The 25,500-nt window shown below is 47.9% G+C and overlaps 1 protein-coding gene across 1 annotated transcript in view; it reads right to left on the bottom strand.

Annotated features, from left to right (window-relative positions):
• TMEM255A (transmembrane protein 255A) overlaps positions 1-25,240 on the bottom strand; it is a 46,586-nt gene extending 21,346 nt beyond the window's left edge. The window contains exons 1-6 of the mRNA XM_025852673.2: positions 25,018-25,240; positions 18,219-18,361; positions 8,578-8,640; positions 6,692-6,781; positions 1,630-1,698; positions 341-412 (exon numbers count right to left, since the gene is read on the bottom strand). Of these exons, the coding sequence (XP_025708458.1) occupies positions 341-412; positions 1,630-1,698; positions 6,692-6,781; positions 8,578-8,640; positions 18,219-18,361; positions 25,018-25,075 (495 nt within the window). The 5' untranslated portion in view covers positions 25,076-25,240. The remainder of the gene's footprint in view (positions 1-340; positions 413-1,629; positions 1,699-6,691; positions 6,782-8,577; positions 8,641-18,218; positions 18,362-25,017) is intronic.
• Between the last annotated feature and the right edge of the window lie 260 nt (positions 25,241-25,500).

Raw genomic sequence — 25,500 nt, 5'->3', positions numbered from 1 at the left:
TGGAGACGGTAAGGACGGTATGGACGGCTGTCAGATGAACACCCCCACGCAAGAGAGGGATGGGGATGGGCCCTGGGCTGGCTGAACTCGTGCCTGAGACAAGCCACCGGGGAGCCGGGGTCCACCCAGCCCCTGGCCACAGCCCTCAGTGCCCCATCCCTGAATGGCAGAGATGCAGAGGAAGGAAGGACAGATGGAAGGACAGAGGGAAGAACAAATGACAGTAGGAAATGAGGACGGGGGGGGGACGGGGAGCCAGGGGACGGGGCAGGCGGGGGAAGGGGAGCAGAGGGGGAGGAAGACAAAGGGCCATCACATGCACTCTGAAGTACAATAGTACCTCTCTAGCTGCCTGGGTAAGGTTCCTCATAACCCTCGCGGAAGGAGAATTTTTGGTTGAGGAACTTATGACCTTATATAGGAAAAATAGGGTTAGGGGGACCAGGGTTACAAGTGAACCTATGGAAGTCATTATTAATATTTTCACAGTCACCAAGTTAACATAAGAAAGCGCTCAGCACGAGATCAAGAGAACAGCAATGACATTTTTGCACATCTCAAGTTTGCAAACAATTTAAAACATCGATTTTTTCCATTTACCGTCTTTCAAGAACTTTTCCAGACGCCCTTCCCCATATGGATGCAATGAAGTGCTTGTGAATGTGTTTCACTGTGTTATAGAGAATATTCATGGTAAACAGGCACTTTTTTTTATATCGGGTCCTTCATGCAAATGCTCACTGCCTTTCTGATAAACTGTCGGCACACACACGTTTCTACTCCTCCCTTTGAACCGGAGGATAGTTAGAAAAAATGGTAAATTTGCGTTCGGGGGAAGCGTAGGGGGCGCAGGTGAAAGGCAGAGCCGTAATAGAAGTATGTGCCCTGGTGCCTTGGGAGCAGGGCCATCGCTTTGCTGAGCTCCAAGGGCACCATTCATTGTATTTTATGTTGAATGGTAGTTTCGCATTCAAGGGCTCTCTGGGTTGGGGGGTGATTATTGTGTGCACGCTGAGCAGGCAGTGGGTTGGGTCACTTTCTGAAAATGACCCGGGGCCAAGCTTCACCTCACTGCCCACTGCCTCTGGTTCTGCATGAGGCCTCATGGAACGCAAGGATTGCTGGGGCAAGAGAGAGAAGTTGCCGTGCAAAGTGGCCCAGGCTTCTCAGTGACCCTCATTTGGCTTCCTGACTTGTCTTGCGCGTGGGACTCAGGCTCTGCCTCCCTAGTCCAGACCCAGGGCTCTGGTGGGGCTCCTGCTTCTCTTCCAGCTGGGCACCGAATCCAGGCAACGAAACCATCATCTGCAGAGCTGGGGGAGGGGCCTGCCCTGTGGCCTCTGTACTCATCTGTCCCTCTTGGGATCGAAGCCACACACTGAGAGGCTGCCTGCTGGGGTCACAGGGGCAACCAGTGGCCACAGAGCAAAGTAAATCTGATTAGGTCTTATGAGGTTCCAACCTATGACCATGGCCTCATTAGACTTGTGCTCCGACCCACTGAACAAATCAACTACAGACACCTAGTGGCAAGCTTTAGGCCCGTGAAAAGGAGTAAAAGAAAGGGGGTTTCAGGCAGAGCAGAAGACTGTCCCAAAAGGTAAGGCATGCAGCCTCATTCCGGCTCACCTCCTCAGCTTCCTTCTGGGATGTCTTGGGGACGTAGTGGCACCGGTTAGCATAGAGTGGTTTCAGATCCTGGAAAGGGAAACAGCAAATCAAAGAGTTTGGGTTTTGGAAAACAAAGCAGCAAGCGCTCTGATTGGTAATAAAAGATTTGAAAATGCGCGCTCATGCTCGTACACACACACACACACACACACACACACACACACACACGAGCAGGCAGTGGGTCGGGTTAGTTTCTGAAAGCTGCCCATCTATGAAGCCCGAGAATCTGAGGATTACATACAAATGTTCTCATAACTGCTTTCCACTGGGCCACTTGGTTAATGAGAAATTACGAAACTGATTGAGAAATCGGTTCCTTGAAATTTCCTCTCTGGTTTTCTTTTATTTCTAGTCTTCATCTTCTTCCCAGGAGCCCCCAGGGAACAAGATGCAGACTCTTACAACATCATACTCCCAAAAGGAGGGAGCCCTACTCCGACGATCAGGTCTCATTGTCACCTGAGGACAGGACTCGGGCTGGCTGACATGTGCTCGCTGCTGTCACCGCCACAGCGTTTCCAGAAGGAAGAGCTCAGGAAGCAAGCCCCAGGGGGATGAGCAGCTACTGAGGCTGCTGTAGATTTTAACTCAGCTGAACTATGAGCCATTTTCACTCAACTACACAGATTAGGTAAAGACCATGACCTCCAAAAATACTGCGAAAGCCCAGAAGACTAACATGGGGCTCAAGGACAGTTGACTTCCCGTCCTGGCTTGGCCAGCTTTCTGGTGAGGGAGCTCTCAGGCGTGGGTGTTGGGGTAGAACAGACAGACACGATCCAGCGCTGCCTGGGAACTTGCAGGCAGGGGTGCTGTTCACTTTTGGGGTGATGCTAAACATCCCCCAAGGGGTAGGAGGCTTTGGCCAAAAGCAGGCTAGGACGGGACAAGCAGTTTATGCAAAATGACCTGTGGGGTTTGGCCAAAGCACCCTCCCTCCTGCCCCCACTTTTCTCATCATTTTCAATAACCCCGGTGGCTGCTTTTCCCACCCATCATTTGTCATCTCCTGTTCCTGGCACCCAAGGGCTTCCAGCCTCCCAGCCTGCAGCCCCATCGAGGACCTAGGACTTTCCATCAGCTGCTTTTCCATGAAACGTCCTGTCTGTTCAATGTTGGCTTAGGCTGGAGTTAGGCTGGGAAGGAATGTAGGTTCTCGTGTTCATACAGAGCAGGGTTTATCTTCTGTGTTTGGGGAAGAGCAGAGGCCCTTATTATCTGGGGTAAGGGGAGGCTTGATGTGCTGTCACAGCCCTCCTGACCTCCTGGTTCTGCAGAAAGCGTTCAGCCACCAACTAAATGAAGACAGACCCGTTCACACGTGATGGTTGTCCATGCGCTGCCTTTGGTGGCTAATCTGCATTGAGACCCCGTCGGGAGGTAGGAAAGTCACTCAGCTCAGCCTCGGCAACCTTTTTAATCTGAAGGGCTACCAATTGCGGAGTGAAGAGATGGAAATGAAAGTTGCTTCATGGTGAGTGGCTACTCTGTGCCAGGCTCCCTTAGGGAGGTTACTGAAGGGAAAGAAACTGGGACACAAGAAGGTAAAGCGACTTTTCCAGCTGGCTAATGGCCGTGTTAGGGGGAGGGGAAGGGAAGGAAATAAGAGACCATGGAGAGAAGGAACAAGACACCTTTAGAAGGGTGTGTAAGAAGGGTAGGTCTTGCGAGGAAGCACACACACCCCCAGGCCAAAGGACAGGGCAAGATGGTGCTGAAGGACTCCAAGAACAGAAAAGGCGGGCTTAGGGGCGCCTTGGCTGGCTCAGCAGGTAGAGTGTGCGACTCTTGACCTCGGGGTTGTGAGTTCGAGCCCCACGTTGGGTGTAGAGATTACTTAAAAGTAAAATCTTTAAAAAAAATACATTATTTATAAAAAAAAAAAGAAAAGAAAAGAAAGAAAGAAAGAAAGAAAGGAAAAGAAAAGACTGGCTTTAGCCCACCCAAGTGGTGCTAGGGTGCAAAAGTGCCTTTCATTAAACTGGTCAATAGATATCACCATCCATCAATAAAGCCTTCTTCCTCTAAACTCTCTGGGTATCAGTGAGGACTGGCAGATATCATAGGATAGGTACAGGGCAAGCAGAAAGGTTTTCTTAAAGATTCATCCAGCCTTACCCCAAATCCCTGAATCAAATGCTCTACTGTAGGCCACTAACTGTAGGAAGTACCGAGGGCCTGGAGTCAGAGATAGGTAGGTGGTCATTAGAGGAAACTTCCAGTAAATATAACTGGATTTTTCCCCATTGCCTCTGATGGAGGCCAGTGATCAAAAAAACATGGGAGGAGGATCAAGGAAATGCAAATCAAAACCACAGCGAGGTACCACGTCATTCCCACCAGGATGGCTAGAATTAAAAAGTCAGCTACCAAGAGTTGGCAAGGATGTGCAGGAATTGGAACTCTTGTACCTACACTTCTGACGGGAAGGCAAATGGTGTGGCTATTTTGGAAAACTGTCTGGTAGGTCCCTAAAAGGGGAAACATAGTTATGACATGACCCAGCAATTCCAGTCCTAGCGATATACTCAAGGAAAATGAAAACATGTGGCCACACAGTACATGAATGTTTATAGCAGCATTATTGGTAAAAGCCACGAGCTGGAAACAACCTAAATGTCCACCGGTGAATGGATAAACAAAATGTGGTATATCCATACGATGGAATATTATCAGGCCATAAAAAGAAATGCAGCTACAGCATGGATGAGCCCCAAGAATATCATACTACATGAAAAGAAGTCAGGTCGCAAAAGACCATAATATTATATGATTCCATTAATATGAAAGGTTAATTAATATAGGGAAATCTGTAGAGAAGGAACAGTAGCCTCGTGGTTGCCTAGGGCTGAGGGGAATGGGGCATAGGGAAGTGAGAGCCCAGAATACGGGGTTTCTTTGGGGGGATGATGAAAACCTTTTAAAACTGATGTGGTGATGGTTTGCCCGTAACAGTGAAGATACTGAAACCCGCTGAACTGTACACTTTAAATGGGCAAATTATATGGGATGTGAACTATATCTCAATAAAGCTGTTTAAAAAAAATACACATCAAGAGTGGGAGGAGGAGGGAAAAGGGGAAGCCATTTTAGCTCATGATGCCATCAAAATCTACTGCAGGCTTCTTGGCCACTAGGCCTCTGTTACCATGGAGACCGCCTCAGAGTGAATACTCCTTGTCAAATGGGGATAATAATGCCTGCCCTACATATCTCACAGGATTGCTGTGGGCCTCAAATGAGATAATAGATGGGAAGCCACACTGAAAAGCTAAATGTGCTCCACAAAAACAAGGCATTATTGTTATTAAGATGGCTCCTGTTGAATACAAAATAGCATGCATGCTGTGATTGGCTGTAACCACGCTACACAAATAGGTGTGTACTCAGAGAGTAATAGGCAGAAATGCTAAGACTTGCTATGTGAGGGTGGTAGGCTTGTGGATGTCACAAGTTCCCGATGTGTCATCGGCCTTTTTAACAAAGAAAAGATGAAGAAGATGGCTGCCCTCAGCTAAAATCCAAAAGGATGGGTCTGATATCGGGGCCAATCTTTAAATTCTTGGCCCTGAAAAGAAAATTGGGCCAAGAGCCTCTCTCTCCCACCCCTGACTCTGCCCCCTGCCCAGAAATTATCTCCTGAGACACCAGTTCAGAGACTGTTTGTGGGGCAGCACTGACTGCATGAGTTCCTCTAATCTTGGCAAATGACCGACTGACTCACGCCTGAGACGGGGGTCCAAGAGCAAGTGGGAACTGAGATAACAATGTCACAGATCATCCTTCCCCAGATCCAACCATACTCATGCCACTGCCTCAGGATGACCTGCACTATTTGCCAATGTCATTGATCCACAGAAGATTCTGATAATACAGTTTTGCTCTAAATTGGCTGTTTTGGAAAACAAAACATTTCCAACTAGCTCATGAGATGTTTTCATTTTCCATGCTGATTCAGTAGGAATAAAAGGAGTATTTGTGTCTGTTGTGAGGACCCGGTAAGTTGTGGTGGCTCCCTTTTGATTTTGGTTTGTGGGCCAGATCAGGGCTATGTTATGACCTCCCTGGGACCTAGGCACTTTTGCGGGCCCCTCTCTCCATTAAAAGATATTGAAAATTATATTTTCTTTATTTTAATTATATCGAATGCCTGCATTGGTATAAAGACAAATATATTTATATGTGAAAACTTCTCCTTGACCTAGAAGCTCATCGCTTGTCTACTGATTTGAAAAGAAATGATAATATTTTTATGAAACCCTGAAAGTACTATGGGTCATAGGCACTGTCTGGAATAGTGTGGAATGGAAAGTACTAAAAGAGGGGTGAGGGCTCCTGTGGAGAGCCACATGGGAATGCCCTGAAGCACAGGCTTACTCAGAGAAGAGCCCAAGTTTGGGTTTCAGGAGTCAAATGGCTTTCCTCAAGGGGCAGCTTTGAGGATTTGGCCCCGAAACGCCAGGACTGGGCTCTGAGTAGAAGCTTCTAGCACTGGGGTTTTCTCTGGACCCCAATCACATCACTAAATGCCAACCCCCGTTGTAGGGACAGCGAAGTTCAGGAATCTGAGAAGAGGTGACTCTGTCCTCCTGGTCTGTTCCTGTCACTGTTGAAACCTCCGAGGCCCTCAGAACTCACAGGCCTTCCTGCTTCTCCCTCCCTCCTCATCTCCAGCGTCACTTCCAAGGCCCTTCCCCTGGCCCCAGTGCCCTTGCCTCTGCCTTTCCAAATCTCACTCGCATTTCAAAGGTCGATTCAGGGAAGCCTGTTCCTGGCCACTGGAGCCCAAGAGAAATGGCTACGGCACTTAGAGTTTATGCCCCCAACTTAGCCCCGGTTCTCTAGATGACCAGGGGTCCAGCAGTGTCCTCATCTTGACGCTCAGCAACTTGAGACAGGGATCCTGTTTTCCCCCTCCTCTGTACCGTCACAGCCCTTAGCACACACAGCCCGCCGCACACACTCAACGAAACCTTGCTCTGTTGCACACGTCCTCTGACCTGGGCCTGAAAGTACTCACAATGTGTCTGGCAGCAAAGACCCCATCGACAATGGCACAACAAAAGGCCGCAATCACTCCGAAGCTGATAAAGACGATAGAAGCCACCAGCTGCAGGGGTGGGGAAGGGTGGAAACAAAACACAAGTGTCTGTTAGCCTTCCACTCTTGCTGTTCCAGGAGACTAGAGGATCCCCAAGAGAATGCCAGCCAAAGCCAAACTCTGGCCTGCCGCCCCATGGGGGTGCTTTTCTTCAATCACGCAGGATGAGTGGGATGAGGGGTAGGGGCCGCCGAAGGTATTTTTTACATTTTCAGGGCAAGCTAAGAAATTCACCCCGTGAATCTGTGGACACCCGATCAAGAGGAGATTTTGCTAATACCGAGCATGCTGTCTGTGGGGGAATATTCTATCCCTGTGGAGGAATTTGTGTGGCTCCTCCATCCTCAGACTCCGAAAGATGTTGGACATTTGACGTCGCGTAGTCCACCCCCGTTTTATTTATTGTGGGGCTGGAGGCTCAAAGAGGGGTAGTGGGTGCGCCCAGGGTCCCCATCCAGTCTACAGAAGAGTCTGGTGCCCACCAGCTCCCGGTCCAGTGTTCTTCTCAACCCCTCACTGTGGGCAGTGATGAAGACAGGGACGATTCTGAGGCCCCACACAACCCCACCTGGCCTTCTGCATGGTTGGAGAAGGAACATTCAACTTATTAAGATTTAGGTATCAAAGACCTCTCACAAGGGTGGAAGTCTCTGGAACTGATCAACTCTGTGTAATGCGTACAAAAATTCTTAAGAAAAATGTTTGCTTGCACCAGACTGCCCTATACGCTGATCATGTTAGATAACAAGATTTTCCTAATAATTTGGCTTCCGTTACAAGGGAGGTACTACAAGCTGATGTGGAGGAAGGTGCTTCCAGGGGCAGGCGGTGGGGGGCGGGGGTCGCCTAAATCCACCATCTGCCCCGGGGTCGACCCTCAGAAGGAGATAGAATCAGTCTTTTTCTTCCTTGAGGTGTTTGGAGGTAAACAGGGGGAAATAGCACGGCATTAAACTGCTCTCCAGGGCAAAATCAAATCAAAGTCAAGGCTACCCTAAGGTTCTCCCTCCTCAGCAGGCTAGGAGGAAATACTTCTCTCCTTCAGGAGTTGTTCAGAAGCCTCTCCCCATCAATCTCACTTCACAGCACTACAGAGAATTGGTAAATAATGGATGAACGCTGTCGTGAAATTGGCATTATTAGCTATGCGATGATCAGCTCTACAATTAAAACTCCCCCGTTATTTTGAATAATGTAAGCCCAGAGTGCAAACTCCACTGGCGGGGGAGGCGGGGAGTCCAGGTGAAATGGAAGAAGAGAGTGCTGAGTGCTCCCCTGAGGGAATCCCCCACATTGCTGGGGGAGAACAGATGGTTAGAGTTCTCTGTCCCTGGAGCTATTACCTTATCTGATTAAACTTGCTGTTAAATAGACCCCATTATCAAGGTCTAGATGCCACAGAGGCTTGTACTGGGGGAGTCTTATCAGTCCACCATCTGACCACCCCCCAGGCATCTTGATTTACAAGTGTAATATCCTAAAAGGCAGGAACCCTCTGCAAAACTTTCCCCAAAGGTTATGCATCAGAGAGGGAGGAGGAAAGCAAAGGGCAAGATCCAGAATATTCTATCTCTTTGACTTAAGGAGACTAACTAGGGCACTGAGGGAGGGTCAGGCAAGACAGGAACAAGTCCCATACCACGGGGTCACTTTAGAATAAGTTCCCTGGAGGCTGAGGAGAAAAGGCAAAGGGATATTTGCTTTTGGGGCCCGACCTGGGCAACCTTAAAAAGTGTGTTACTTATCCATATAAATATTGAGCGTCTTCAGCTGAAGAGTGCGATTCTATAGCGATGAAAACTTACCATCTGCCGTTTGTTCTCAACAAGGTTTGATCCGATGATTCCAAGGAAGGATCCAAAGCCGAGCTGCAAAGCAATATGGCAAACATAGCATGTGGGAAGGTGATCAGCCTGCCCACGCAATTATATCCAGCTCCTGGATATGATTCAGGACAACGAAAAAGGCCTGATACGACACATGCAGCTGTTACACAGATAGAACGTGTTCAATAAAAGTATTTCTCCCACCATTTGTCAATTTTTCCTTGTAGAAATGCATCTGACCTAAAAAGAAACTCATGTGCCCCAAAATTCAAAGTAAAGGTCAACCAGAGCTTTTCAGAGCCTGCCTATTTCAGTGTCAATATCTATTACCTATCACGTGACTGGTGAGTCAGTAAGAGACATATAACGGTGAAAAGCAGGTGTTATAGTCTGATCTTTATCTTTTTCTTTTTTTTTTTTGAAAGGAGACCGTCTACTCTGATGCATGGATTACAAAGTAAAGATTTGAAATAGCAATTTTTGATGCATCCCGCACACTAGTCAAACCCAGGAAATACTTTAGAGATCAGCAAGCACCTTAACCTAGACTTAAAAAAAAAAAAACCTATTTTTTGAAAGCCTGTATTTGTGGCTGACCCACTGCAATTTATGTTAGCACTTATTCACCTCTTCTTCCATCTCTGCTTCATTTATGGACAGAAAGCATTCATTAGAGGGTGAACAGAAATGGCCGTGTAAAGCCCTGAGAAAACAATCTCCCTGTCTAAGTGGCTGGGATGATGGCTCGCTGTAGCAGGTCCCATTTCCTCTCACTTCTGCCATTAGTGGACTGAGTCGGCCAGGCTCAGCTGCACATGATCGCTAACCGATGGCTGTCGGTGGGGATAAAAATGCAATAAGTAAAAAGTGGTGAGCACGGACCAATAAATCTTAACACAAGCTCAGTGATGCAGTTACAGGTCTCTTTAGCCTCACTAATGGTCCGGGTTGCCATCTGCAGCCTTACCTTGGCTAACAGGGGCATCTATTTCCATCTGAGGCCCCCAAGCCTTACAGCTGAACTTGGAAATCTAATGGACCCGAGGGCTGGGCAGGAGTGAGGTGGGGCAGTGTAGGGGCACTGGGTGCTGGTCTCAGAAACCCAAGAACTAAAGGGCATGAAGGGGGCATGAAGGGAAGGAATGAATACAGATTTCCAAGGACTCATTCTGCAGGGCCACTCAGCCAGCAACCCCTCTGGGGAAATAGAAGCCGACGTGCACAAGGGTATATCCCCCACCACCCAAGACGCTACTGAGAACATCCTCACTCAACAGTTAAACTCTGCCCATCTTCTGCCTGCTCTTATTTTAAATGTAATTGAAATGTGTTGTCATAAAGTATACTGATTAAAACCTGGTTCTCACACCAGCCTGGCTTCCTACCCCAGCTCTTCCGCCGTTGTCTGTGGGATCTTGAACAGACAGATTGGCCTCTCTCAACCTCAGCTTCCTGATCTGGGAAATGGGGACTTTAACAGTGGCTATCTCATGGGGCTTTTGCAAGCACAAACCAGGATGATACATTCAAAGAACTTAGCACGGTGCCTGGCACACAGTAAGTACTCGGTAAATATTGTTCCCATGTTTATTTCTATTTTTGAAGACATTTAACTTTTGAGCAGCTCTAACTAATTTGAGCTGGAAAGTCCTATCATTGTTTGCTCGATTTCATAAGAGAGCTTCATGTTTTCTCTTTCCCCCGCCTCCAATGTATTCCACAGCTTTTATTTTTCCGGAAGAATTCCATGACTAGTCTGTGCTTATGGCATTCTGGACCACTCGGGGAGATTGAGAGAAAGTCGGAGGCAGCTTCTTACATGGAACATAAGTCCTCTGACTGAGCAGTTTTTCAGTTTCCACAGATATTCACTTAATGTCACCTGAACCCCAACAGCAGTCTTGGCCTTCAGACGGGAAGCGAAAACACTCGTCATTCCTGGCGCTCTCAAATAACTCCCTGATGATAGTGGCCAGAAGAGGTGGGCTGAAGCCTCGTGGAATTGACTGGAAAGACAAGGCACTCGGGACTAGAAGTCCCAGGTTAGCCAGTTACTTCATCCAGTTCCCTCCCTTTCTTTCTATTCCATTTGAATCTACTCTGATGCATTTGGTTTTCTAATATTCACTAAGTGCTTGTGTCAGATAATAAGACATGACCTCTGTGCTCCAGCAGTTCATAGTCTAGTGAAAGGGAGACAGACTGTGGGTTAAGGACCACAAGAAAGGGTAAACATAGTGCTACAGGAGAAGAGAATAATTCATTTTGTACTACATCCCTGGCCCCGCTACCTGTAAACTGTGTGACCTTGGGCAAGGCCCTTACCCACTCTGTGCGTCAGTTTCCCCATCTATACAATGGGGCATCACAGTGGTAACTACCACACAGGGCTGCTGTGAGGATGGAATGAGATAAAGTATGTAGTGTGACTTCTACTGGGTATTTACCCCCAAAAAACAAAAACACTAATTCACAAAGATCTATGCACCCCTACATTTATTGCAGCATGATTTATAATAGCCAAGATATGGAAACAACCTAGGTGTCCAATGATAGACGAAGAGCTAAGGGAGATGTGGTGTACATATACGCAATGGACTATTACTCAGCCATAAAAGGATGAGCTGTTGCCATTTGTGGCAACACGGATGGACCTAGAGGGTATGATGCTAAGTGAAGTTAAGTCAGACTGAGAAAGACAAATGCCATATGATTTCACTTATATGTAAAATCTGAAAAAACTAAACAAATGAATGAACAAACAAAAAGGGTCAGACCCATAAATACAGAGCACAAACTGATGGTTGCCAGAGGGGAGGGGGGTGGGGGGTGAGCAAAATGGGTGAAGGGGAGTGGAGATACAGGCTTCCAGTTATGGAATGAAGAAGTCATGGGAAGAAAAGACACAGCGTGGGGAATATTGACAACGGTATTGTAATAGCGTTGCATGCTGATGGATGGGAGCACGGCATAATGTATACAGAGGAGGAATCGGCATGTTGTACACCTGAAGCTAATGTAGCATCGTGTGTCAACTGTACTCAAATAAAAAAATTTTTTTTTAAATAAAGTGTGTGTGGGGCGCCTGGGTGGCTCAGTCGGTTAAGCATCTGCCTTCGGCTCAGGTCATGATCCCGGGGTCCTGGGATCGAGCCCCGCATCAGGCTCCCTGCTCCGCGGGAAGCCTGCTTCTCCCTCTCCTCCCTGCTCCTGTTCTCTCTCGCTATCTCTGTCTCTGTCTCCAATAAATAAAATTAAAAAAATAAAGCATGTGGTGTGACTTGCATAAGGTAGGATGCTAAATAAGTGGTAGTTCTAAGATTCCACAGAGGAGGAGACATTTTAATATGGGGTCAAAGATAAGTAGAGTTCACCGGGCGGGGAACTAGTATCTTTTGAGTCATGGCTGGAAGAATTCACTCACCTGGATGACAGGTTGATGAACTCACCAGTGTTGCTGAAACTACCGTACTTTTGGAAAGCATTTGAATTTAAAGAAGCCTGTGCTCTCCATTTTGGTCACAGTAACGCTATGGAGTTTAATGGAGCTGATACCATTCCCATTGGATAGACAGGAAAATGGTGGCCTAGAGAACAGTATGGACTTATCCCCACGTATAGCAAGTTAATGACAGGGCCAGGACTAGTCCACAGGTCCCCTGACCTACAGCTGATGCTCTTTCAGCCACCCTGTGCTGCATTTGTGGCGTGTTAGTAGAATAGTGACCTTCGTCACTGTCCCTCCCTCTCCAGGAAAGAAGTTCCCTGCAAGGATGGAGTGAAAAGTCCTATTTGAGGAAGAGCTGAGGGGTTGAAAATAAAAAAGGAAAAATCAACAGAATTTCCTGAAAGTGGGCAGTTGCTTCTAATCAACTGTTTACTCTCTTGAGGCCTCAGAAAGGTAAGCTCTGTGGTCACCCCTTGAGAACTGCCTGGAATCATGGGAAGTGCAAACCTTTGGACCTCCATCTTGATTCCCCATTACCTGAATAAATAACCAACTTGCTTTGTTTTGGCTGCCCTCCACTCGTTGAAGAAAAAGTCAAATCACTGGAAATCAAAGTCAGATTTAAGGGCTCTTTTTGGACTGGGCTCTGTAACTTATGCTGATTCCCATTCACTGCTGCAGACACCCAGCACTGACACTCAGAAGGATTAGTCATTCAATACATGTTAATTGGACATCGACTCTGCAGCAGGCACTGTGCTAGATCTGTGATTTGGAGGCCAGAATTGGGGGGGGGGCGGAATATGATACCATGACCAATGAGACTACGACCAATGAGACTCAGCCTCAAGAAGCTATAATTAGGTAAACTGGTCCACAATTCCTTCCCATAATCCTGAAATCCACAAAGCTGTTAAAACCAAAAGGTTTTTTTTTTTTTTTGTAACTAACTTGGTGGTAAAACTTTGAACTGATGTGAGATTATTTTATAATCTTTATCCACTTAGTATAAAATTCACAGTTTATTAGAGAAATATGAAGGAGCTGATTATGGGGTTTTCCTCAAGACCCCACTGGGATGTTAGATAAGGTAACATATGCACTGTATTATCTTTCTAAAATAAAATAAAAAGAGAAGTCTAAATTCTCAAACATATCTGACCCAAGGATTCAGATAAGGGATGGTGGGCCTGTATAAACAAAGCCAAAGAATATGGCCCAACAGATGCCGTAAGGGAGGATGTAAGTATTTTCTGGAACCATGAGTAGGAGAAAGCTATGGTAGGGAGTTCAAAGATGGTAGACACCACTGCGGACCCTCGCAGTTGAAAAAGGTCCCAGCCATGTCTTTCAGTTGGAATAGAACAGAGCATTTGGGTCAACAGAGAGAGAGCAAGGACATTCCAGACCAGGGTGAACAATGAAAAATCACAGCAGCAAGGCAGGAAAACCCAAGCTGTGTTCAGGGCAGGAACTGATAATTTTGGAAAAAGAGGGGGAATGGGAGACCAGGCCAGGGGCATCTTCAGTGAGCCCTGAATGACAAAGCTAAGGATGCAACAGGGAGCCAATGAAAGTCAGAACTTTCTGGCATTAGACGTCTGATTTAGCAAATCCAGATTCGAATCTCATCTTTGAAATGTACTTCCTAAGGTAGGAACATTATTTTAGGATGAGCTTATATTTTAGAAGTATTTTCAACAAGAGGTGGACAAAATTTCTGCCTAATTCACAATAAAACACAAAATCCCACTATCCAGAGCCCCGTGTGTTTCCTTAGCAGTCGATTCTTTAATCTAAACTTTGTTGGATTTATCAAGAGTCTTCACATGTGAAGCTGAAGCCACACTTGCCTAAAGGAAGTTTCTGGGCTATTGCCTCGGACGATCCCTGTTGTCTCAGTCTCCTACTATCCCATGGTCACTCTGATAATAATTTTTCAATTAACTCACACACTCGCACCTTGGAAACAGGGCTGAAACTCTTATTTTTATCTTTATTTTTTTTTTTCCCTGAAAGGAAACCCAGGCTGATATGGGCCTTAGCAGTACAACAGCTGGGGAGAGGGTGCAAGAATGAAAGGATTTCCACGCTGATCAGGTGGCCAACCCCATCTTGTGGGTTGCTGGGGAAACACATTTAAAGGCCTCATTCTCCTGGATCTAAGGTTAAAGTGTTACAGAGAAGAAGCAGGCTCTCTCTCTTGCCTTTTTCAGCTTTATACAACAACAGAGCCTCTTGTTTTTTTAGGCCTCCGGTGCAGAAAGCTCACTGAAAACTCTTCTGGAACGGAATACACCTCAAACATTCGAGGACAGTAAAAATCCTAAGCCAGTTTGTCTTTCTTTATCAGTTTTCATTTTTAAAAAGTTGCGAAGTTCAGCTTGTACAGATTAGCACGTGTTTAAAGATGCATGTGTGTACGTGTGTCTTAGGATGTTGGTACCACATTCTAGCTCAGAGAGAGCAGCTTATGCTCGATTATAAGGCACCTCACTGCGCAAGGGCATCTCGCTTGGTGAAATAAAAATGCCCTAGAAAAGTTTCACATGAGTTTGAGTTGTGCAAATATAATTATATTTTAAAATGCCTGAGATCGGGGCGCCTGGGTGGCTCAGATGGTTAAGCGACTGCCTTCAGCTCAGGTCATGATCCTGGAGTCCCGGGATCGAGTCCCGCATCGGGCTCCCTGCTCAGTGGGGAGTCTGCTTCTCCCTCTGACCCTCTTCCCTCTCGTGCTCTCTCTCTCTCATTCTCTCTCTCTCAAATAAATAAATAAAATCTTTTAAAAAAAATGCCTGAGATCTCAATATTTAAATGGATTGTATGTATGGTAATTCTTGTTTTAATCTAATAACTGCTCCCTAATTTGTCTGTTTTGAAATTTTAAATTCTCATGTACTGTTAACACATTTAATTAGCAAATTAATTGGAGAGAGCAGAAAGGAAGTTTAGGATGATTCTGGGTTTTTTGCAGTTAACCCCAAAACAACAGAGCTCCAAGTAGCCTGAAATTTTTCACATTTCTATACAAGGATCCTTTATATTCTAAGTGACCAATCTGCCAGTGTGGAAGCTTAAAATGCCCCACTATGTGCATTCCGGTTTTATCTCTGAGCATATTTTATTTCTTGGGTTTTAGTTCTCCAGGTGGTTGCTGGTTGACTTGAATTAGGTTCTCCTGGGGGTTATTTATCAAAATGCAGATTCAATGTGTATTGCTTTTTCAATCAAAAGTTACCTCATCAAAAGGAAATTCAGGTTCCCGGGCCCTACCTGAACCTGCTGGATCAGAATCTCCGGGGGGTAGGGAGCTGAGGTCTGAATCCCCCCCCCGCGCCCCCCCCGCCGCCTTTACCACGTCATTCTTATGCACATCAAGGCGGGGAAACCCCTGGCTTAGAATTTATATAGCATCTACCTCTCTAGTAACCAAACGATTCGATCAGCGAGAGCACCCCATTCCCGAATAAATCTGGATTTCTCAGGCCTGGGTCATTACTGTATTTGTTACACCGCGATCTGACCTCTAAACCCAAATGCATTTTTTCGCTTTTCAACCTGCAATCTTCCCTATTCACTTTCGATAATTAAAACCCATTTTAAAGAAACAATCTACAGGAACTCCAAGAGCACATTTTTAAAGGTTAAACCATGGGGCACACTGTCCTTTAGGGATGGTTCTCCTCTTAACATTTCCATATTAGCTTTTAGTGAAATGCACACACAGACACACGCCCCCACTGCTTCAACTTCCTGGCTAGCTGAACATCAGGTACCCAAATAACAACAATCACAAGCCCTCCTTCCTTTGTTAATGCATTCCAACCTAGCCACCCACGGGCCCATATTCTACGGAGAAGGTTCATAGTCATCATTGTAGAATAAGAGGAGTTCTTACTCTTAAATGACATGGAAAATACCTTTTCCTCACCCATGGAGACTCTGAATCTCGGCTTGAGCATTTGCTCATCTGTCAGAAATATTTTACGAAATGCAGCTACCTGAAGCACGCAGTCATACAGACCCTATAAATCGCCTTTCCAAGCCACCAAAGCGCGATCTTACCTCCCCTCTCCTCACCACCAACCCCCCTTGCTTGTGTTTAAAAATAAAACCCAATTCTGCTGACAACTGGTTTTCTTGCCTCACCACAGGAAGTGGACTGGGTGAGTTCTCACATCACATGTTTAACAGAGGGTCCCGAACGGTGTCTGTGGGACACCTGCCGTTGGCTGGAGGGAGCCCTGCCCGCCCCAGAGCCCCAGAGCCGGGAAGGAACTTCCTGGGCAGCCTTCAGCTCCCGGGAGGTGGGAGGTGCAGCCCGAGTCGGGCCAGCCAGGGCTATTGAGGAGGCTGACTGTGGAACCCGTGGCCTAGGCAACCCCCGTCAGGCTTGGTCACTCACATTGCGGGCTTGTCAAAGGCATCCACCTTTAATCCTTTCCTTTCCCTTGACTTCTCTCTCCAACCCCGCCTCTCCAAATAAATAAATAAATAAATAAGGAAAAGAAAAGAAAAAAGAAAAAAACCAACAACATAAATACATCTGACCTCTTTGCTGTACTTAAAAAAAAAAAATCGTCCTAAACTTCCTTCCTGCTCTCTACAATTAATTACAAATTAGAATCGGGAAGTCATACAATTGATAGTGAAATATGATCCAACCTCTAGAGTTAGGCTTTTGGGCTCAAGAGCAGTGTGTGTGGATCCGAACGAGGTTCATGTTTGTTTTTTTTTGTTTTTCTTTTCTTTTTCCCAGATTTATTGAGGTATAAATGGCAAATAAAAGTGTATGTGTTTAAAGCATACAACACGATGATTTGATATAAAATGAGGTTTTGTATGTCAAGAGTTCAATGGTTTACAGAGTAGATTGCATGCACCCTGGGGATGGATGGCTAAAGCAATCCACTGATCTATGGAAGAAACTATCCCAACTCCTGTTTCCTATTTATTGTTTATCTAAAATAGTAAGAAAGAAATTAAGCATTGCACATATTCAATAAACAGACTGTCACTGGTGCCCTCCCCCGGCGTGAGATGACAAGGTGGGCTGTCTTTCTCGGGGAGGAAGGCAAGATCCAAACAGCAACCGGTTAACGTTGATGGTGGGGCATTGAATGTGTGCCCGGACTGTGTGATCTAGTTTTAACTGAGCCAGTCCCTACAAAATGGACAAGGGCTTTGGAAACCACTGAAGATGACCCTAATGATTTAAGCAGAAGAAGCGAGCCACAAGAAAATGGCGGAGTTGACGCTTCTCTCAGGATGAGTTTTTTGTTGGCTACGTTGTGGGATCGACATTAAAAAACAATGATGCCACCTTGTATGGGGACAGATGGCAGCTACGCTTGGGGTGAACACAGCATAATGTCTAGAGATATTGAATCACTATGTTGTACACCTGAAAGTAACGTAATACAGTGTGTCAACTATACTCAAATTAAAAAAAAAATCTTTAAATGATGCCAATGATAATCTAATCATATCTGATAAGTCGGCCCAAATCATTCAAAATTATCTAGTGGACTATTTCAAATAAGGATGTAAAGCCACTACCTTTCACGACAGACTTCATGTGAAGTATATATCATTCTTTGAAATTTTAGTGTTAGTATGAAGGTATTAAAAATTATTGTTTTTAATCTAATCTTTGAATTTCCATTTTTGTATGTTTTATGAACATGCATAAAACTTATAAATGAATACACATATTCTAGAAGTAAATATTCCACATATCTTTCCTGATAGGAGTGCAAGATTACTTTGGAGATCAGTGCTGTCGGTCATAGAGCGTCAAGCTGTCCTCAGGTTTCGGGGAAGATCAGGTGACCCCTATCATATATAGGAGAGCAGATGCCCTGAGAGAAAAGGACCTTAGCCTAAGGTTAACAGTGCTAGTTAGTAACATCTCCTAGACCAGAAAACCAAGGTCCTAAAGAATGAGGTGACAAGGTGAATCAGGGACAGGGCCCAGATTCTTCTGATTCTCAGTCCAGTACTCTTCTTAATGGGCCCAGAGTTGCCCCTCTAAACACATATAGGGAAACATTGAGGAGGAAAACTGAACAAACACTAGAAACTCGAGCAGAATTGAAAACCATCAGAGTAGAACCCAAAAACCGTAGGCAGACAGCCACCGAGACCTACCTATGCCTTTTATACTTACAATAACTCCTGGGTAATAACCTCCGACGGTCACATTCTGGGTCCTGGTGGTGGCGGCAAGGCCCACCGTGAGAATTAACACGGACACAATGAGCAAAGTCACAGTGACATAGATGGAGTTTCGTTTCCTTCGATTGAAGGCTCCTGAAAGCACACAGAGAAACTGAAATTGCTCATTTCGGCCAGAGAAGGAATGGACTTAAAGGAAAAATCATTAGGAAGGCCTTTCTTTCCCACTCCAACTGGTTGCTGGGGTTACCTCTGTGGAGTGGAATTACGGGGAAGGGATGGGGCTTCAGTTTTTGTTTTGTTTTGTTTTTCCGTCATCAGGTGCCACATTTACAATTTAAAAAAATCCATATTTTCAGTTGGAAAATGAACAACAGAAGAAATCTTACCAGTTACATAAAAACGAAACAAAAACAAATTTTTGTGCTTTCGGCATTCTACAAAAGATGTGTCATACCCACTTAGTAGAGTGTTTTTTTAGGCCAAATTATAAGGCATACGATAAATGGGAACTGTGCGTGTGGAGGTATTAAATGAAAATATTTTAAAGCCAATATACGACCGAGAAAGGTTTTTTCATAAGCTGGAGATAGGAAATTTCATTTTCAGTGTAAATATCACAACCAAGTCAGGTACTGGGATTTTTTTTTTTCATTTATTTCTGACATTTGCCACCTCATGTATAAACTTTAAAATGGTGTGTTGGCAAGATCTGTCACATAACAAATGTGTGTAATAAAGTAAGTGTTTGGAGGCCATTAGTCCACAAAGATATGTATCGGGGGAGGCAGATGGGGAAGATTATAACTTATGCACATTTAGGCTTATGTGAGGGTGACATAAATATAAATGACAAGAAACCCGTTCTCCTATTCAGTGCTTATCAGACATGATAGCGCAAACCAATATTTTTTTCGAAAACAGGCTTATTAAGTCAGATAGAAAAATGGTATCTAGGCTTGCTTTTGAATTTAAATTTTTTTTTTAAAGGAATCGAGCACCACTCCACACTCTGCCCGCATTTCTCCGGGGGCCGGGGAAGGGGCTCTCAGCAGGAAATACCAGGCATGAGTCCCCCCCCTCGGAGTTCTGTAAACAGAGGCAAACGGGGAGGGGGGGGCTGGCAGGAGAGTCCAGTTCTCTAGTGAGAAGGATGAAGCGGGGGGGGGGGGGGGGCCTTATGATGGGGTTGCCCACCCAGGTGGCTTGAGTGGCATTTATGGGCCTAAAGAGGCCACTAGAATCTGCTCCCAGGACCCCATCGTTCTGAGAGGCCTCACTGCAGCCTCAGGCAGCAGCTGCCTTTGAAGCCGCCCAGACTGCACCACTGGGAGGGAGGGGAGAGGGGATGAGGGAAGGGGTAGGAGGGGAGACAGCCAGCGAGACCCAGAGGCCAGGTGTGTGGGGGGGGCTGTGGTTGGCTGCGCAGCTGCCAGGCGATCTGCCCTCCTGGTGTGGACCAAAGCGCCCGGAGAGCCACCCTGGGTTCGGCCCACCATCCATCTTGTCTTCCCCATGCGGGCCCTGCCGAGGGCTCCAGGGGAGGTGGGAGGGGCTGGCGGTCTCCCCTGACGTCAGCCTGGAAAGTGAGGGGCATGACTCATCAGGGTCATTTCTAATGCGATCCCGTCCTGAGACTATTTCACATTGAAATGTCGAAGTGGTTGGAGCCCTTACAGGCACCCACAGACTATAAAGCACCAGACCTCGCCCTGGGAGCAGAGGGAGGGAGAGTTGGGAGATGAGGCTCCTCTCCAGTGGGACCTGAGTCCAGTCTCCACGGGGAAGAGCATAAAGGACCACTAGTGACACCTGTGACATCAGGGCCCTTTGTGAGAGCCAGCTATTTGGGATGCAAATGGCAAGCTGACTGGTGGAAACACCGCAAGCAGGGCTGGGAGAGGCGGCCTTGAGGGGTGGGGGAGAGATGAGGGGGGCCAGGATTTATTTCCTGTTCACCTGAAGGTTAGCTATCCTTCGTGGGCATCTCGAGGGGCCCTAAATGAGCGTCTAAGCCAGGGTCCCGGAGTCTATTTGATGATGGATGCTTCTCGGTGAATCTGCGAGCTGGTTCCGCAGAGGGGCTCTAACATAAACCTACCAACATCGCCTCCCATTCCACCAGGCTTCTCCTCTGTCGCTCACCCCGTCTTAGCCCTCCCCTGCCTCAAATTAGCAAAAGACGGTGAGGGAACATCTGGAGACACCAAGGGTATCTTTGTGACACCGAAATTGTCTCAACACCTCACACGGAAAACATATAACTTGGGGGAGTGTGTGTATGGTCTTTCTAATTTTTTTCGGTATCACTTGCCTGTTCCTTCCCTGCCAAGTGGCTTTAAATCCTCTTCACAGCTCTTGGGTCTCCTTTGCAAATATCACTCTAGCTCTTAAAAGCACAGGAGCTAGGTCAGAAAAGTGACTCAGCAAACCACATGGTGTCATTTGAAAATCTATTTTTTTTCCCCTTGCTTTAGAACCTGAATTGAAAATCCAGTCAGTTGAGAAACCCGGGCAGAGATCTTACAGATTTACAGGGGCCTTGCCTCCAGATAGGATTTGCTTTGAAAATTCCTAAGAAAACTCTCTCATCACTAGTTTGAAGATCTCTTCTCTGTCCCCCTGACACCCTACCCCAAGTCACCCCCTTCTTTACGCTAGAAGGACTGTAATTGTGTAAGATGAAATTATTTCTAGTTGCACCTGGGGAGTTGACCATCATAAGGAACCCCAGGGCAAATGCTTTTAAAAAGTGAAGAATCACCTCTCCATTTACCTTTAGTGTTAATTCGACTTGAAAGTCACATCTACTTAGAGCAAGACACACCTGTTCTCTGAATGTGTGGTTCAGGCTACTAAAAGGTAGCTCATTGTGTCTGTTTAGGACATTTTCCTGGTGGCTGTTTCATTTTAGAAGGGAGCCCTATTCTTACTAAGGTACAATTTGGGGCCTGCCTTAGATGTTCCCAGGAACACAGGAACATCAGATTCTGATTTTGTTTAGTTAGTCAACCTACCAAAATCTTCTGTCCCATACCAGGACGTACTTGAATAAAGCAGGAGCTACTTGAAAACAGTGCCTATCGCAGGGTTTGATACCTAGAGAGCAGTCAGTACTTGTTGAATAAACAAGAGGCAACATATCAGAATTTCTTCCCTTCTAATCAAAAAGACGTGTGTGTGTGGGGGGGGTTGTATGAATAAATATAGCTGGGTTCGTAGAGTTGATTTTTAAAAATAGGGCACACCTATCGGGGTCCCCAGAATTAAAAGCCTTCTGGTCAACTAGTACCACACAATCCCAATGTCTCTCACTGGCCTGTCTACTTGGTGCCCAGTATATTTCTGTTTGAACAACAACCACCATCCCTGCAACCATCAGCGGTGGGAGAGTCTGAAATCCTGTCATTGGCCTGCCCCCCCCCTTCTGCCCCTACTGCAGCCCTCCCTCTCTGCAGTGCCCTATCTCCACCCCAGATTCCTGATGACCAGGATGCTCAGCTCTAGAAGCGCCCAATTATTTGCTGTCTCCGCCCTTTCAGATACAGCCTGGTCCCCCCCCTTCCTCCTTGGGCAGAGCCCCCACCTGCACTGCGGTCTTCGAATCTGAGTCCCTCCTTTCCTCTAAAACCTGCTCAAAACTCACCTCCTCCTAAAGTTTTTCTTACCAAGCCTATTGTACCCTAATTGCTCATTATTTCATGTCCCAGAGTTCCTATATACCTTACTCAATACACATATTAATTGTAACTGCCACAACTACTGTTGTAATTGTGGGTCTGGTACCCAAGCCCTATGATAAATCCAGTTCCAGGATTATGTAGCTGACGGGAATGAAGGTGTGGGTTGCCAGAAGGTGGGATGATTTTCTCTGCTTACTCATGTTTTACCTTGTGCATGTTCTCGATTATCCCCTTGATTATAGGGTATGTAATCGCTATCAGAGTGAAGCCAGGACAGGGGCCCAGTAGCCTGTCCTGTACACTATGTTGTTGATGACTGGCTAATTCGGGGGCGGGGGCTCATCTTTTGAACCAAATAGGGTTTGCTTACCTGAGTCAGCTTTGCCACACAGGGAGGGTCTCGGGAAGTCCCAGCCTCGGTACATCGGTGGAAACAGGTGGCTGCCCACACAAGAGCCTCAAGGCTCTGCCAATCTCCCAAACATTTCCTTAAAGGTGCTGATATCCCGCCCCCTCCCCCCTTTTGGAGTTCTTTAACCAGAGACGTCCAAGGCCACTGGTGAATTACAAATGTGTTGTTTGGGAGGGAAGGAGTGCCCCGCTGTAGTAGAGGTGCCTCAGCGCCTGGGGGCGGTGTTGCCAAAAGGGAGAAGGGGGTTGCTGGCAGGGGGATGTAGGGGGGCTGGTCAAATTACCATCTTCATATTGCCAAACGCCCGCTCTGCTCCGAGCCTTGGACGAACCGTTCATCCCCAGACAGCCAGCAAACGTAGCGTGCAGGCACCTTGGTGCAGTGTGTATCCGTGTGTTTTAAATGTTATTGTTTGCGCTGCGGTTGTGTCTTGCCTGTAGGGGGAATCCCCTCAGAAATGCTGCCCCTTGGGGGCTGAAACACTAACCCCCACCTCCACTTCCCCTCCCCCGCCATGCAAGGGAAGGTGGCGTTGCCAGAGCTGAGTTAAGTGGGAGTAACTCCTAAACAGCCTAGACGCTGATTCAGGCCTGGGTTGTGCGGGACCCGAGCCAGGGAACTCCGGGGAGACTCCCCTGTCCAAACTGTGGAAACCCAGGGTTACCACTCGACTCAGGAATTTGCTAGTGCCCTCGGTCTGCGGACTTTACAAAGCGGGATGCGTGGAGCAGGCTCGCGCGTCTCTAAGGGCTCTATGATTCTTTTCCCGCAGTGTCGAGTCTGGGCGAAGCCCACTCGACTTCTTGTTGCGCAGACCTTTCGAGAAACGTAAGATCGGCCGAGGGCCCCTGGGAGCCCAAGAAAGAACTCTCTTATGTCTTGTTCCCTAACCCCCAGAGCCGTGTGCCAAGGGGCAACATTTAAAGCCCTGGGCCCCTAACCTGCCCACTCCCCCACGGGCAGGCCGCCCGGCGCGAGAGGCCGGCTTCGCAGGTGGTTGTGGCCCGCTGCGGAAATGCGCGCTGCGGGCCCTCGCACTCTTGCACCCAGACCTCCCTGGCGCCAACAGTCCCGCGTCGGGGAGCCAGGGGCTGCGCTGGCGCCACAGCTGGCCAAGGTGAGGAGTGCATTCTGTGTTCATGTGTGCGCGCGTGCGTGTGTGTGTGTGTGTGTGTGTGCGTGCGTGCGTGTGTGTGTGTGCGCGCGCACTTGTGTTAGACAGCTGGGGGAGTCTGGTACTGCTGGATTCTGGATTCGGACCCAAGTCCTTGGCCTCATTTGGACCACGTTGCAAATAACCAGACCCTTAAAAATAAAAAAAAGCAAATTCTTATACTGAATATGCAAAGCCATTGAAAATACGGATCTTCCCACCATCTAGGAGATGACACTTTCTGGGGGCCCCTCCGGTGAACGAATTCTGTTGAGACCCAGTCTTATGCAGGCAGTAGGGAGATCACATGGGGGGGTTCAACCCTCTCCCCGCTCCCTCCTCTTGAGATGTTCCCGCAAATTCATCGGAGACCTAGCAGATTGGATGGCAGGAATTCGGGACGGAGGAAATTTGCAGAATGTAAAGTATGTTGGCAAGAGATAATTCGATTTGGTTAGAGTGTATCCGAGGCGAATTTTAAGATTAGGTGGGATCATGGTTTGACAATCCCCTCCCGCTCTCCTGGGCTCCAAATTAATTTCTCCGCCCAGTGAAATCATAGGGCTTGGGAAGGTGCCTAACAGCTGAGGGGGACTGGGTTTGTGTTTTGTTTCAAACTACCAAAAAGCAGCTTCGAGGGGCAGCCAAGTTGGTGCCTAGAGGTAGCTGCTCCCCAGATGTGATGAGGGAAAGTGTTGAACCAAATCAGGCTAGTGGGTCCCCCCCCCCTCCATTCCACCCCCAGAGAGAAAGCGCGACTTCAGAAGATGCGCGGGCTCGCGCTCGCTCTTTCTTTCTCGCCCTCTCACTCGTCCCCCCCCACCCACTTTTTTTTTTTTCACACTCACGCACATTCCGTGCCTTTGGAGCAGAATAGGAATCAAATTCAAGGAATGTTGATCCTGCTGCTGCAGACAGCGGGGCTGGGCTGTCTTGAGTGATTCCTTAGGAATTCCCCTCCCGCCAACCCCTCTCCTCTCTTCTCCCCCCACCCCCGCCCATCCCCCAGGGTTCCGCAAACCCCCCCATCAGCGAGTTGCAAGTCCGCCCCCCCTCCACCACCACTGCAGCTCTGAATTTCTGGGCACCTTCGACAGAGTTGGGAGGGGGCGAGGACTCTGCTTCTCCTAATTGTCGTTAATCGTGAGCTCTTAGAAGTGACGGGGACTTTGCAAAGAGGGAGCGTCGAATGGAAAGCGGAGGCGCAGGTTGCAGGCAAGCGTTTTGATCCCCAGACAACTGGAATTTACCACCGGCTGCAAGTCTTCGGCACACGCACACAAACACGCACACACCCGCACTCCGGGGCACGGATACTCCGACGCAAGCTTGGCGCTCGCAGCTCCGCGCGTCGCCCCCGCCCCCGCCGGGCCGCTCCCCTGGAGCTCTGGCCCGCGACCCAGACCCTGGGGCACGCGAACCCCCTGCCTAGCCCCGCTTCCCGCTCCCTGGCTCCCGGGGCGACCGGGGCGCTCGTAGTCCAGAGGGCAGCGCACTCACCCCCTAGCTGCCGCCGCCCCTAGGAAGGGCAGGATGCACTTACCCATGGAATCGGGCAGGGACATGTCGCTGGACCGCTGCTGAGTCAGGGACTGATGCATGGTGAAAGCTGCCCTGTGGCCCCGGTCCCCGAAGCTGCTTCACGCGGCCCCGGCTCAGGGCGCCCCGCAGAGCATTCTACTCCGCGGCTGCCGCTCCCCGTCCCTCCGAGAGCTGAGAGAGACTGCCTCTGGTTGCGAGCTGCAGCCCAAGGGCCGCCTCCCCCCCTCCCCTCCCCTCTTCTCCCTCCCTCCTCTTCTGCCTCCCTCTGCTCCGGGAGGCAGCAGCATTGGCGGTCCGAGCAGCGGCGTGCGCTTGCGCAAGACCCCCCTTCCCTCCCCCTCGGCCCCCCCATCCTAGTTAATCCACCTCCCAGCCTCCCAAGCCAGACAGGGAGCCGTTTTAGCCCCTTGGGGCCAGGGCTGCGCAGAGAAAGAGGGGGAGGCTACAGCCTGGGGCCAATCGGCCTTCTCTGTAGTTTGGAGAG

Source organism: Callorhinus ursinus, unplaced genomic scaffold, assembly GCF_003265705.2.
Source record: "Callorhinus ursinus isolate GAN/ISIS: 27379988/994484 unplaced genomic scaffold, GSC_fseal_2.0 scaffold33, whole genome shotgun sequence".
Taxonomy (NCBI): domain Eukaryota; kingdom Metazoa; phylum Chordata; class Mammalia; order Carnivora; family Otariidae; genus Callorhinus; species Callorhinus ursinus.
This window is presented reverse-complemented; position numbering and strand designations above follow the sequence as displayed.